The sequence below is a fragment of the Bufo bufo genome, chromosome 4, assembly GCF_905171765.1.
Source record: "Bufo bufo chromosome 4, aBufBuf1.1, whole genome shotgun sequence".
NCBI classification, from domain to species: Eukaryota; Metazoa; Chordata; class Amphibia; order Anura; family Bufonidae; genus Bufo; species Bufo bufo.
Window position 1 is genome coordinate 524,272,036 of NC_053392.1, and position 14,657 is coordinate 524,286,692.

At 41.5% G+C, this 14,657-nt stretch overlaps 1 protein-coding gene across 1 annotated transcript in view; it reads left to right on the forward strand.

Moving 5' to 3' along the window:
• The first annotated feature begins 350 nt into the window (after positions 1–350).
• LOC120999302 (dentin matrix acidic phosphoprotein 1-like) overlaps positions 351–14,657 on the forward strand; it is a 102,977-nt gene continuing 88,670 nt past the window's right edge. The window contains exons 1-4 of the mRNA XM_040430173.1: positions 351–526; positions 6,848–6,949; positions 8,633–8,737; positions 13,923–14,024. Of these exons, the coding sequence (XP_040286107.1) occupies positions 351–526; positions 6,848–6,949; positions 8,633–8,737; positions 13,923–14,024 (485 nt within the window). The remainder of the gene's footprint in view (positions 527–6,847; positions 6,950–8,632; positions 8,738–13,922; positions 14,025–14,657) is intronic.

The following is a 14,657-nucleotide window of genomic DNA, read 5'->3' on the forward strand; positions in this document are numbered from 1 at the left end:
ACTGGTTGGGTAGTAGGGATCTTATAGGTATTCTGGAGGGTGCAGGGATACATGGGGGGAGAGAGAAAGTAATGCTTATAGAGCTTATGAAAAAAGTGTGGGCAAAGGTGAAATTGATCAGGGGTGTTGGTGGGGTAGGTGAGCTTTCCCCAATATGGAACAATAACTTGATGCCAGAGTTCATTTCTCTATCAGGAGTCCGAAATTGGGAATCCCATGGAGTAATGAGGATAGGTCAATTGATCGAGACTAATGTATTTAAATCATTTCAAGGCCTACAGCAAGAATTCAACATTCCTAAAGTGTGGTTCTATCAATATTTGCAACTGAGACACGCCTGTGATGTCACGATGAGGAAGGGTTGCATTATTGAAAAACTGGATGTGGTCCATAAACTTCCAGCTGGAGGAAAGAGAGGTCTGATATCACAGGTGTATACTCTGCTTTTAGACAAGTTTTTGATGGGATTCCCTCTTACAAGGATGAGGAAATGGGAAAAGGATCTGGGGGACATCCCTAAGGAACAGTGGGAAGATATATTGGAGGCAGTTCCGAGAGTGTCTGTAAGTGAACAGGGTAAGTTGTCACAATTGTTTATCATCCACAGAGTCTACAAAACTCCAGTGTTTTTACGGAAAATTGGGGTTAGAACTGATGACAATTGTCCAAAATGCATGGAGGAGGGTGCTGCTCTGTTTCATATGCTTTGGTCTTGTCCAGTGCTAAGTAGTTTTTGGGATGAGGTGTTGACTTTGATTAATCGTAACCTGGAGTTGAGGGTGCAGAAGGACCCGAAGATCTGTGTGCTGGGATATGTGAAGTAGATTTGTGGGGGAGAGGCAGTCAAGGTGGCAGTTGGGAGACTATTGTATGTGGCCAGGAAGTTAATTGCTTTTAGGTGGATCCAGGGGAGTCCGCCAACGATGGAAGAATTTGTGAGAAAGGTGCATGATATGTTGACTTTAGAGAGGGGAGTGTTTGTTAGGAGAGGATGTCCTCAGAAATTTGAAAAGTTGTGGAGTGTATGGTTGTCTCACACTCATGTCATAATATAAATAGGTCTTGAAAATTCATGCTCTGATCTGGGGGGGGGGGGTTGGTAGTTGGGGGAGGGGGGATTGTTGGGTGTTAACAGTCAAATAATCCTGTAACTGTTAATTTTTTCTTTTTTTCTTTTTATTGGTATATACATTATGTACAATAACTGTGGGAGTTGTATCAAATATCTGGATATGTGATAATGTTTTATACAATTCTTTGTATATGAGACGTGGAGGGGGGAAAATAACAGAAAAATTGTAGACACAAACTGTCTTGTAATATGCCAATTTTATTTGAATAATAAAAACGATCTGATTGAAAAAAAAATCTAGATTTACCTTAAAAACTTAATTTATACCTAACATCACTTGCCTTCAATAGCGTCGAAATCGGGGACAGTTCCAGATAAGTTGCACTAAACCCACTTGTGACATACCACATCTCGGGCAAGCAGCATCCTGTCTATAGCCCATCTTAAACCCTGTGTAATAGATACAATTGGGAAAGCCTATGCACTCGCTCACCACTACATCATGGAAAGCTATTTAACACCTCTTCCCATTGTTCCTCAGTCAAGTCACTTATATCCATTTTCCACCTATAGTTATGGCTATTGGAATGCTGCGTCTGAAAGGTTAAATGACCAGTTTCGGTGTCAATGTCCCGTCATTGTGGCCGAGTTCCTGCTGTATTATTGCTGGATTTTTTTAATAATGTACTGTGCCAACTTCTCTGTTGCATACAGGCTCTTTTAGAGGGATAGGTTACACCTCAATGGGGAAGGTGCAGCTGTTTTGGGGGAGATGATGGCTAGAAGATTGAGGCTGGTGGTATTTGACTACATTATTTTAGTGGTAATTATCATCATTTTACAGCTCACAGTAAGTGCTGGTAATGAGTTCTTATGAGTATACTAAGGTATAGACATGTATTACTTATAATCTTTATCATTCATAATGGTTTTCCACTTTGGAGAGAAGCAGAAAATAGTGCATACAGTGATCTGCTGCGAGGTAATGGAACGGGACTAGAACAGTTCATTAGAAAAAGAGAAGGGTCTAAAAAAAATCCAAAAACCTCTTAATTGTATGTATACTAATAACAGAAGCCACACTATAAAAAAAAAGGTGCCCTGGAATTAGTAATGTGTGATGAGGACTATGACATAGTGGGAATAACTGAGACATGGCTGGATGATAGCTATGACTGGGCAGTTAACATACAGGGTTACAATCTGTTTAGAAAGGATTGTCAAAACGGGAGAGGTGAGAGGGGTCTACATTTATGTAAAGTCCACACTCATGGAAGATATAAGTGAGGGACATGAACATGTGGACACACTGTGGGTCCATGGAGGAAAAAACAATAATAAAATTCTGGTACCGTTTTTTTATTGTTATAAGCCACCTAATATATCACAGTCCCCAGAAAATCTACCACTAAAAGAAATAGATGAGGCGGCAAATCATAATGAGGTCATTATTATGGGGGACTTCAACTACCCAGATATAGACTGGCGAACTGAAACCTGTATATCTCATAAAGGAAACAGGTTCTTGGCAATAACCAAAGACAATTACCTTTCCTAACTGATTCAGGATGCTACTAGAGGGACGGCCATACTGGACTTAGTATTAACCAATAGACCTGACAGAACAACAAATGTGCAGTTTGGGGGATACCTGGGTAATAGTGACCATTAAAATAACCTTTCAATTTTTATTTAATATAGTGTTTCTTCAGGGAGGCACAAAAACTGTGAACTTCTAAAAAGCAAATGTTAACCAGCTGAGAGACGCCATTAGCCTAACTAACGGTCACAATGTCCTCATAAATTCAGCCACAAAATGGGATATTTTTAAAAGCATCCTAAACTCTAATTGTGAGAGGTACATATTTTATGGGAATAAAAGGGCGAGGAAGAAGAGAAAATGAATGCGGATAAATCGAAATGTAAAGGGGGCAATAAATGAGAAAAAGAAAGCATTTAAATCACTAAAAAAGGAAGTTAGTAATAAAGCATTGAAAAACTAAGGAAAAAATATAATATGTAAAAAACTGATAAAAGCAGCAAAGCTAGAGACAGAGAGACTCATTGCCAAAGAGATTAAAACTAACCCTAAAACGTTCTCCAATTATATGCATGTAAAAAATTTAAACTGGAAAGTGTTGGCCTTTATAGGAATGATGAGGGAGGAGTTGTAGAAAGCAATGAGGAGAAAGCAAAGCAATAAAAAAAATTTCCCCCACTGCATTGATTGAGGAAAATGAAATGCAGAGTGTAAAGGTAAACTCCCTATTAAATGTGGCTTGTCTGACCCAGGAAGAAGTGCAGTGGAGTCTTAAAAAGATTAAAATATACAAATCACCGGATTCAGATGGCATACACCCCTATATCCTAAGAAAATCTAGTAAGGTTTATAGACAGACTCTTATTTCTGATATTTAAGGACTCTATAATGACAGGGAGTGGTCCATAGGAATGGTGCTTAGCAAATGTGGTGCCAATATTCAAAAAGGGGTTAAAAACAGAACATGGAAACTATAAACCAGTAAGTCTGACATCTGTTGTGGGTAACCGGTTTGAATGTTTACTAAGAGATTCTGTCCTGGAGTAGCTCAATAAAAATAAGCGTATAACACCGTATCAGCATGCGTTTATGAGGGATTGGTCCTGCCAAACAAATCTAATCAGTTACTAGGTGGAGGTACGTTCTAGACTAGACTCGGGCAAACTGTTGGATGTCCTTCTGACTGATATTTTGACTTCTCCAAAGCATTCGATACTGTATTACACAAAAGGTTGGTACATAAAATGAGAATGCTTGGACTGGGGGAAAATGTATGTTTGTGGGAAAGTAACTAGATCAGTGATTAAAAAAAAAACAGAGGGTGGTTATTAACAGTACACACTCAGATTGGGTCACTGTCACCAGTGAGGTGGTCAGTACAGGGGTCAGTATTGGGCCCTATTTTCTAATATATTTATTAATAATCTTGTAGAAGGCTTGAAGATTAAAATATACATTTATGGTGATGATATTAAAGGGGTTTTCTACCTTTTTCTTACTGATGATCCCCGACGATCAGCTGTTTGAGAAGGCAGCGGAACTTGCAGTATCGTCACAGCCTTCTCGCTGCTTCACGGAGGCCAGTGATGTCACCACAATGAAACGTGCCCTGGGTGCCGCCATTGAAGTGAATTCTCATTCACGCGCTGCGTAAAAAAAGGCAGCAGAAAAGCTGTGGTATTGCATGTCAATAGATACTGCGGATTTCACTCTCCTATGCAAAGAATGAAACTGTGTCTAATCTGTAGCGTTTGTAGACACACTTTGGTGCATTTTCTCTGCTGCAGATTAGAAGCAGAAATGCTGCAGACTTTCTGCTGCAGAAAATCAGCAGCTAATCAGTCACGTGTGAACCCAGTCGAAGGGACCTTATGTTTTTATCTGCCTTAGGCCTCATGCACACGACCGTTGTGTGCATCCGTGGCTGTTGTGCCGTTTTCCGTTTTTTTTCGCGGACCCATTGACTTTCAATGGGTCCGTGGAAAAATCGGAAAATGCACCGTTTTGCAGCCGAGACCGTGATCCGTGTATCCTGTCCGTCAAAAAAATATGACCTGTCCTATTTTTTTGACGGACAACGGTTCACGGACCCATTCAAGTCAATGGGTCCGTGAAAGAACACGGATGCACACAAGATTGGCATCCGTGTCCGTGATCCGTGGCCGTAGGTTACTTTAATACAGACGGATCCGAAGATCCGTCTGCATAAAAGCTTTTTCAGAGCTGAGTTTTCACTTCGCGAAAACTCAGAACCGACAGTATATTCTAACACAGAGGCGTTCCCATGGTGATGGGGACGCTTCAGGTTAGAATATACTAAAAGAACTGTGTACATGACTGCCCCCTGCTGCCTGGCAGGTGCTGCCAGGCAGCAGGGGGCAGCCCCCCCCTCCCTGTAATTAACACATTGGTGGCCAGTGTGGCCGCCCCCCCCCCTCCCCTGTAGTTAACTCATTGGTGGCCAGTGCGGCCGGCCCCCATCCCTCCCCTGTAGTTAACTCGTTGGTGGCCAGTGGGCCCCCCTCCCTCCCCTGTAGTTAATTTGTTGGTGGCCAGTGGGCCCCCCTCCCTCCCCTGTAGTTAACTCATTGGTGGCCAGTGGGCCCCCCTCCCTCCCCTGTAGTTAACTCGTTGGTGGCCAGTGGGCCCCCCCCCTCCCTCCCCTGTAGTTAACTCGTTGGTGGCCAGTGGGCCTTCTCCCCTCCTAATTAAAATCTCCCCCCTATCATTGGTGGCAGCGGAGAGTACCGATCGGAGTCCCAGTTTAATCGCTGGGGCTCCGATCGGTAACCATGGCAACCAGGATGCTACTGCAGTCCCGGTTGCCATGGTTACTTAGCAATTTGTAGAACCATTATACTTACCTGCGAGCTGCGATCTCTACTTACCAGTAGGAGGAGCTCCCGGCCGGACGCAGAGATCGCAGCTCGCAGGTAAGTATAACGGTTCTACAAATTGCTAAGTAACCATGGCAACCGGGACTGCAGTAGCGTCCTGGTTGCCATGGTTACCAATCGGCGCCCCAGCGATTAAACTGGGACTCTGATCGGTACTCTCCGCTGCCACCAATGATAGGGGGGAGTTTTTAATTAGGAGGGGGAGGGAGGGGAGAAGGCCCACTGGCCACCAAAGAGTTAACTACAGGGGAGGGAGGGGGGCCCACTGGCCACCAATGAGTTAACTACAGGGGAGGGCGGCCGCACTGGCCACCAATGTGTTAACTACAGGGGGGGGGGGCTGCCCCCTGCTGCCTGGCAGCACCTGCCAGGCAGCAGGGGGCAGTCATGTACACAGTTCTTTTAGTATATTCTAACCTGAAGCGTCCCCATCACCATGGGAACGCCTCTGTGTTAGAATATACTGTCGGATTTGAGTTTCACGATGTAACTCAAATCCGACGGTATATTCTAACATAGAGGCATTCCCATGGTGATGGGGACGCTTCAAGTTAAAATATACCATCGGATTGGAGAAAACTCCGATCCTATGGTATATTAACTCCTGACTTTACATTGAAAGTCAATGGGGGACGGATCCGTTTGAAATTGCACCATATTGTGTCAACGTCAAACGGATCCGTCCCCATTGACTTGCATTATAATTCAGGACGGATCCGTTTGGCTCCGCACGGCCAGGCGGACACCAAAACGACTTTTTTTTCATGTCCGTGGATCCTCCAAAAATCAAGGAAGACCCACGGACGAAAAAACGGTCACGGAAAAACGGAACCCAGTTTTGCTGACCGCAAAAAAATACGGTCATGTGCATGAGGCCTTAGGAAGGTGAGGTATTTTCTGGGGCTTTGTTCAAAGTTTCCATCAGTTCTGATAGCAAGAAGAGTGTATGACCCCTATTCTGGATGTGACATTGACAGAAAACTTTATAAAACCTCTACACACCTACTTCTAAATTATTAATGGAGTCCATTGGTCAATGTTTGTATGCATATTTGTATGGATCCAGCAGAGTGTCATGGCTTCCATTATAACCAAAAGCCATAGCATGTATATGACTATAGCCTCATATACACACAGCAGTACTACAACATTGGGCATTTTCAGAGAAAAAAAGATATTCCAATATATGTGACTTTTACTGGATGGCACCATTGAGCTTTTCATTATTGCTAAGTTCTGCAATACATGATACTAAATGCTACATTACCTAAACCTGCAAAAATTATGTTGTTGTTTTTTTTAAGTGATTTTTCTTATTATTTTCTTATTGTGCTCTAGGGATAAGACATCACAACTTGCTGCTCATCAAGATGGAGGAGATAGCTCTTCTGAAAGTGAGAGTGAAACACATGGAGATATTGCTAGAGAGAAGCACAAGAGGTGAGGCTTTGCTTCGCATTTTGGTTTGAAAGCATTGATTTTGTTTTTACAAATCAATATACACAATGGGGAGATCAAACCGGTGTAAATAAAAACTTGCTTAATTGTCGAAGCAACCAATTAGATTCCACCTTTAATTTTTTAGAGCTCCTTTGGAAAATGAAAGGTGGAATCTGATTGGTGGTTTCGGGCAACTAAGCCAGTTTTCATTTACACCTGTTTGATAAATCTCCCCCATTATATTCACATTCAGCATTCACAAAGTCTGTAAATGACCAAACTTGGTACAGTCTATAATTATATTGTATTGTTAATACAACTTGAAATTCAGTTTGGGTTCGATTCGGCCAAATCAGTTGGCCAATTCGATTCAGGTCTGAATAAATTTGCCTGAAATCGAAACTGCCCCAATTGCCAATTTGTGGTTGGCACTCCGAGGTCTCCTAGGACTGTATCCAACCTCTTTCAAACTCTTTCATGCCAAGACATCATTAGTAAATGTCAAAGTGACAGCGACCTATATGGCTATGGATAAATGCATGGCTGCTGGTGGTAACAACATGCCTCTTTCAAAATACGCTTTTAAATAGTCCAAAATTTTTCGCTGTTTGGAGTGCTGACCAATGATAAGTATACTGGACTTGAAAGGCAGGAAGTACAATAGCCACTTGTCATGCTGATGGTGCAGGCCGTATAACTCAAGCAGCCCCAGTCTAACTACAGATCCTCACCTCTGAAAGATTCATGCATATCTGTGAAAGAAAAAATAATGGAAATATTTTATTTTCTTCTACGTGCTCCTTGTGAGCTCATGTTTATGACAGGCAGATGGATCAAACTATGCAGAACAAACTGAGCAGAACACTTTACTGCATTAAGACAGGTACCATGATTGCAACTGTTATGAGACCCTGACATCATTCTGATAAAACATCCATCAGCAGAATTTCAAAGTTAACATGCATTAGTTGGACAGCCTATTGAATTTAAGGTTTTTTGACCGTTTTTTACTGATGACCTATCCTCTGAACAGTTCATCATTATCTGATCAGTGGGGGTCTGACACCCGGGACCCCCGGCGATCAGCCGTTTGAGAAAACACCAGTGCTTGTAGTAGCGCCACGGCTTTCTCCCTGCTCACCAAGCACAGTGCGTATATTGTATAGCGGCTGTGCTTGGTATAGGCCATTTGACTAATAAATGTGATATCACTTGGCCTACTTGAGCGCCGTTGGCTTCTCAAACAGCTGATTTGCGAAGGTCCTGGGTGTCGGACCCCACCGATCAGATACGATGACCTATCCAGAGGATAGCAGGTAAATTTTTTATTTCCTTTGTGCTGGCGCTGCAGAGAGGTTCTTCCTCAGGTTCCCTTGCAGATGACAACTAATCACTGGAAGTGCAAGTGGATGCAATTGTAACCTACCATCTATGAATGCCGATTAGGGCTTGCCAGTGGCAGGGTATAGTAGGCTGCCTGTCAGTGTAATACTGACAAGTATAATAGACTGATATAGAACATTCTTTTTTGTTGAATTTGTAGAATATAAATTGTGGCAAGCTCCATTAGATGCTCTATGTATGGAGATAGTTTTCCTTAAAGCCTAATGACATGAAATAGCTACCATAGAATATCTATGGCATGATAAAGGGTCATACCGATTTGATCTTACTATTTTTTAGGAAAGGTTCTCAAAAGAGCAAAACAAGAAGTAAATCCACTGAAGAGATACATACTGAACATGGTGTTGAAGGGTCTTCAAGTAGTTTTCTGGAAGAAGATAATACGTAAGATTCAAATTTTCCCACCTCATTTAGTCTAAGTTAACAACACATTTTTGCATCATGTTGAAAGATTGTTGTTATGGTGGAGGATGTGGAACCACTGTGTATTCACCCTTTTGCCCCTATACAGGCATCTGGACTTCGCTGCAGGGAGCCACTAGGCTGCTACCTCTTGGAGTAGTCCTGCGAATCTGGCTGGCAGCGGAGGGTCATAACAATAACAGGCACTGGTGGGAACACAGACAGATAACAGAGAATAAGCACCTTAGCAAGAAACAGGCACACTAGAAAACTAATTGCTCAGGCAAGGAAATTAGGTCAGCAGCTCAGTGTTATAGCAGAAGCTGAGTAGCAATTAGAAGCAGCCATGCAGCTGCTCACATAGCAAGGGAGTGGTACTGAAAGCAAAAGTGGGAGTAGTAGTTGTTCAATTAACAGTTCCTAACACTGGTGTACCGCCATTAGAGGCAGACCACACTGTTGCTATGGGGCCCATGAGGTTGGGGGGCCCAAGCCAGCTGAATTAATTTGTCTCATGGATTTATGTCCATCTACATCTTTTAATGTGGCCCTCAGTTCAGTCATGAACAGGTCATCAATTAGAGGACAATAAAACTTTCACATAACTTACCTATAATCCTCATGTATAATTGCTCCAACAATTTACTGTTACAACTGTTTGTTTACTCCTCCATTCATATTGATCTGCTTTACATCACTTGTCTCATCTACCTCATTATTTTTATGTGCTTTGGTGTATAAGTATGGGAATCTTCAGACACTGTCTTATGAGACGCCTGATGAAGAGGGACAAGAATAGACAGTACTAACAGACAGGAAAACGTGGAACAAACATGGGAGGTGTCCGTCTTTTGTGGATCTGCAATTTGTGGACAACAAAAATGACTATGCCTATGTACATGAGGCCTTGGGCGTTTGGTCAGTGATTGTGAGCAAAATCCAGGATTGGAGCCTCCACACAGATGAGGTATAAGGTTCAGCACCTGTTCTGTAGTTAGAGTCGCACCTGGTTTTGGCTCAAAATCGCTAATGGAAACCACTGACCAAAACACTGACTGTGTGAATAAGGCATTAGTCAAACAATAATTGTAATTTTTATTGGAAGGGGTTTCTATGTATGCCCCTGGTTTCTAATAGACACAGCGAGGAAGCGATGGGCACAAGCTACTGATGTAACAGTTCTTTTTTTATATCTTTGATGCAGGTCTCTTTTACCTCCTGCCCTCCTGAAACCTGTATATCTCAAAAAGGAAACAGGTTCTTGGCAATAACCAAAGACAATTACCTTTCCTAACTGATTCAGGATCCTACTAGAGGGACGGCCATACTGGACTTAGTACAGTTGTGGCCAAAAGTTTTGAGAATTACATAAATATTGGAAATTGGAAAAGTTGCTGCTTAAGTTTTTATAATAGCAATTAGCATATACTCCAGAATGTTATGAAGAGTGATCAGATGAATTGCATAGTCCTTCTTTGCCATGAAAATTAACTTAATCCGAAAAAAACCTTTCCACTGCATTTCATTGCTGTCATTAAAGGACCTGCTGAGATCATTTCAGTAATCGTCTTGTTAACTCAGGTGAGAATGTTGACGAGCACAAGGCTGGAGATCATTATGTCAGGCTGATTGGGTTAAAATGGCAGACTTGACATGTTAAAAGGAGGGTGATGCTTGAAATCATTGTTCTTCCATTGTTAACCATGGTGACCTGCAAAGAAACGCGTGCAGCCATCATTGCGTTGCATAAAAATGGCTTCACAGGCAAGGATATTGTGGCTACTAAGATTGCACCTCAATCAACAATTTATAGGATCATCAAGAACTTCAAGGAAAGAGGTTCAATTCTTGTTAAGAAGGCTTCAGGGCGTCCAAGAAAGTCCAGCAAGCGCCAGGATCGTCTCCTAAAGAGGATTCAGCTGGGGGATCGGAGTGCCACCAGTGCAGAGCTTGCTCAGGAATGGCAGCAGGCAGGTGTGAGCGCATCTGCACGCACAGTGAGGCGAAGACTTTTGGAAGATGGCCTGGTGTCAAGAAGGGCAGCAAAGAAGCCACTTCTCTCCAAAAAAAACATCAGGGACAGATTGATCTTCTGCAGAAAGTATGGTGAATGGACTGCTGAGGACTGGGGCAAAGTCATATTCCCCGATGAAGCCTCTTTCCGATTGTTTGGGGCATCTGGAAAAAGGCTTGTCCGGAGAAGAAAAGGTGAGCGCTACCATCAGTCCTGTGTCATGCCAACAGTAAAGCATCCTGAGACCATTCATGTGTGGGGTTGCTTCTCATCCAAGGGAGTTGGCTCACTCACAATTTTGCCCAAAAACACAGCCATGAATAAAGAATGATACCAAAACACCCTCCAACAGCAACTTCTTCCAACAATCCAACAACAGTTTGGTGAAGAACAATGCATTTTCCAGCACGATGGAGCACCGTGCCATAAGGCAAAAGTGATAACTAAGTGGCTCGGGGACCAAAACGTTGACATTTTGGGTCCATGGCCTGGAAACTCCCCAGATCTTAATCCCATTGAGAACTTGTGGTCAATCCTCAAGAGGCGGGTGGACAAACAAAAACCCACTAATTCTGACAAACTCCAAGAAGTGATTATGAAAGAATGGGTTGCTATCAGTCAGGAATTGGCCCAGAAGTTGATTGAGAGCATGCCCAGTCGAATTGCAGAGGTCCTGAAAAAGAAGGGCCAACACTGCAAATACTGACTCTTTGCATAAATGTCATGTAATTGTCGATAAAAGCCTTTAAAACGTATGAAGTGCGTGTAATTGTATTTCACTACATCACAGAAACAACTGAAACAAAGATCTAAAAGCAGTTTAGCAGCAAACTTTGTGAAAACTAATATTTTTGTCATTCTCAAAACTTTTGGCCACGACTGTATAAACCAATAGACCTGACAGAACAACAAATGTGCAGGTTGGGGGATACCTGGGTAATAGTGACCATTAAAATAACCTTTCAATTTTCATTTACTATAGTGTTTCTTCAGGGAGGCACAAAAACTGTGAACTTTTAAAAAGCAAATGTTAACCAGCTGAGAGACGCCATTAGCCTAACTAACGGTCACAATGTCCTCATAAATGCAGCCACAAAATGGGATTTTTTTAAAAGCATCCTAAACTCTAATTGTGAGAGGTACATATTTTATGGGAATAAAAGGGTAAGGAAGAAGAGAAAATGAATGTGGATAAATCGAAATGTAAAGGGGGCAATAAATGAGAAAAAGAAAGCATTTAAATCACTAAAAAAGGAAGTTAATAATAAAGCATTGAAAAACTGTAAGGAAAAAATAGAATATGTAAAAAATGGATAAAAGCAGCAAAGCTAGAGACAGAGAGACTCCTTGCCAAAGAGATTAAAACTAACCCTAAAATGTTCTCCAAATATATGCATGTAAAAAATTTAAACTGGAAAGTGTTGGCCTTTATAGGAATGATGAGGGAGGAGTTGTAGAGAGCAATGAGGAGAAAGCAAAGCAATTAAATACCCCCCCCCCCCAAACTGCATTCATTGAGGAAAATGAAATGCAGAGTGTAAAGGTAAACTCCCTATTAAATGTGGCCTGTCTGACCCAGGAAGAAGTGCAGTGGCGTCTTAAAAAGATTAAAATATACAAATCACCGGGTTCAGATGGCATACACCCCTATATTCTAAGAAAATCTAGTAAGGTTATAGACAGACTCTGATATTTAAGGACTCTATAATGACAAGGAGTGGTCCACAGGAATGGCGCTTAGCAAATGTGGTGCCAATATTCAAAAACAGAGCATGGAAACTATAAATCAGTAAGTCTAACATCTGTTGTGGGTAACCGGTTTGAATGTTTACTAAGAGATTCTGTCCTGGAGTAGCTCAATAAAAATAAGCGTATAACACCGTATCAGCATGCGTTTATGAGGGATTAGTCCTGCCAAATGAATCTAATCAGTTACTAGGTGGAGGTACGTTCTAGACTAGACTCGGGATAAATGGTTGGATGTCCTTCTGACTGATATCTTGACTTCTCCAAAGCATTCGATACTGTATTACACAAAAGGTTGGTACATAAAATGAGAATGCTTGGACTGGGGGAAAATGTATGTTTGTGGGAAAGTAACTGGATTAGTGATTTAAAAAAAAAACAGAGCGTGGTTATTAACAGTACACACTCAGATTGGGTCACTGTCACCAGTGAGGTACTACAGGGGTCATTATTGGGCCCTATTCTCTAATATATTTATTAATAATCTTGTAGAAGGCTTGAAGATTAATATATAAATTTATGGTGATGATATTAAAGGGGTTGTCTACCTTTTTCTTACTGATGATCCCCGACGATCAGCTGTTTGACAAGGCAGCGGAACTTGCAGTATCGCCACAGCCTTCTCGCTGCTTCACGGAGGCCAGTGATGTCACCACTATGAAACGTGCCCTGGCTGACACCATTGAAGTGAATTCTCATTCACACGCTGCATAAAAAAAGGCAGCAGAAAAGCTGTGGTATTGCATGTCAATATGTACTGCGGATTTCACTCTCCAATGCAAAGAATGAAACTGTGTCTAATCTGCAGCGTTTGTAGACACACTTTGGTGCATTTTCTCTGCTGCAGATTAGAAGCAGAAATGCTGCAGACTTTCTGCTGCAGAAAATCCGCAGCTAATCAGTCACTTGTGAACCCAGTCTAAGGGACCTAATGTTGTTATCTGCCTTAGGAAGGTGAGGTATGTTCTGGGGCTTTGTTCAAAGTTTCCATCAGTTCTGATAGCAAGAAGAGTGTATGAGCCCCATTCTGGATGTGACATTAACAGAAAACTTTATAAAACTTCTACACACCTACTTCTAAATTATTAATGGGGTCCATTGGTCAATGTTTGTATGCATATTTGTATGGATCCAGCAGAGTGTCATGGCTTCCATTATAACCAAAAGCCATAGCATGTATATGACTATAGCCTCATTTACACACAGCAGTACTACATCATTAGGCATTTTCAGAGAAAAAAAGATATTCCAATATATGTGACTTTTACTGGATAGCACCATTGAGCTTTTCATTATTGCTAAGTTCTGCAATACATGATACTAAATGCAACATTACCTAAACCTGTAAAAATTATGTTGTTGTTTTTTTTAAGTGATTTTTCTTATTATTTTCTTATTGTGTTCTAGGGATAAGACATCAAAACTTGCTGCTCATCAAGATGGAGGAGATAGCTCTTCTGAAAGTGAGAGTGAAACACATGGAGATATTGCTAGAGAGAAGCACAAGAGGTATGGCTTTGCTTCGCATTTCGGTTTGAAAGAATTAATTTTGTTTTTACAAATTAATATACACAATGGGGAGATCAAACTGGTGTAAATAAAAACGGGCTTAGTTGTCGAAGCAACCAATCAGATTCCTTCTTTAATTTTTTAGAGCTCCTTTGGAAAATGAAAGGCTGAATCTGTTCGGTGGCTACGGGCAACTAAGCCAGTTTTCATTTACACCTGTTTGATAAATCTCACCCATTATATTCATATTCAGCTTTCACAAAGTCTGTAAATGACCAAATTTGTTACAGTTTATAATTATATTGTATTGTTAATACAACTTCAGTTCGGGTTCGATTTGGCCAATTCGATTCAGGTCTGAATAAATTTGCCTGAAATCGAAACTGCCCCAATTGCCAAGTTGTGGTTGGCACTCCGAGGTCTCCTAGGACTGTATCCAACCGCTTTCAAACTCTTTCATGCCAAAACATTATTAGTAAATATCAAAGTGACAGTGACCTATATGGCTATAGATAAATGCATGGCTGCTGGTGGTAACAAACTGCCTCTTTCAAAATACGCTTTTAAATAGTCCAAAAGTTTGGAGTGCTGACAATGATAAGTATACTGGACTTGAAAGGCAGGAAGTACAGT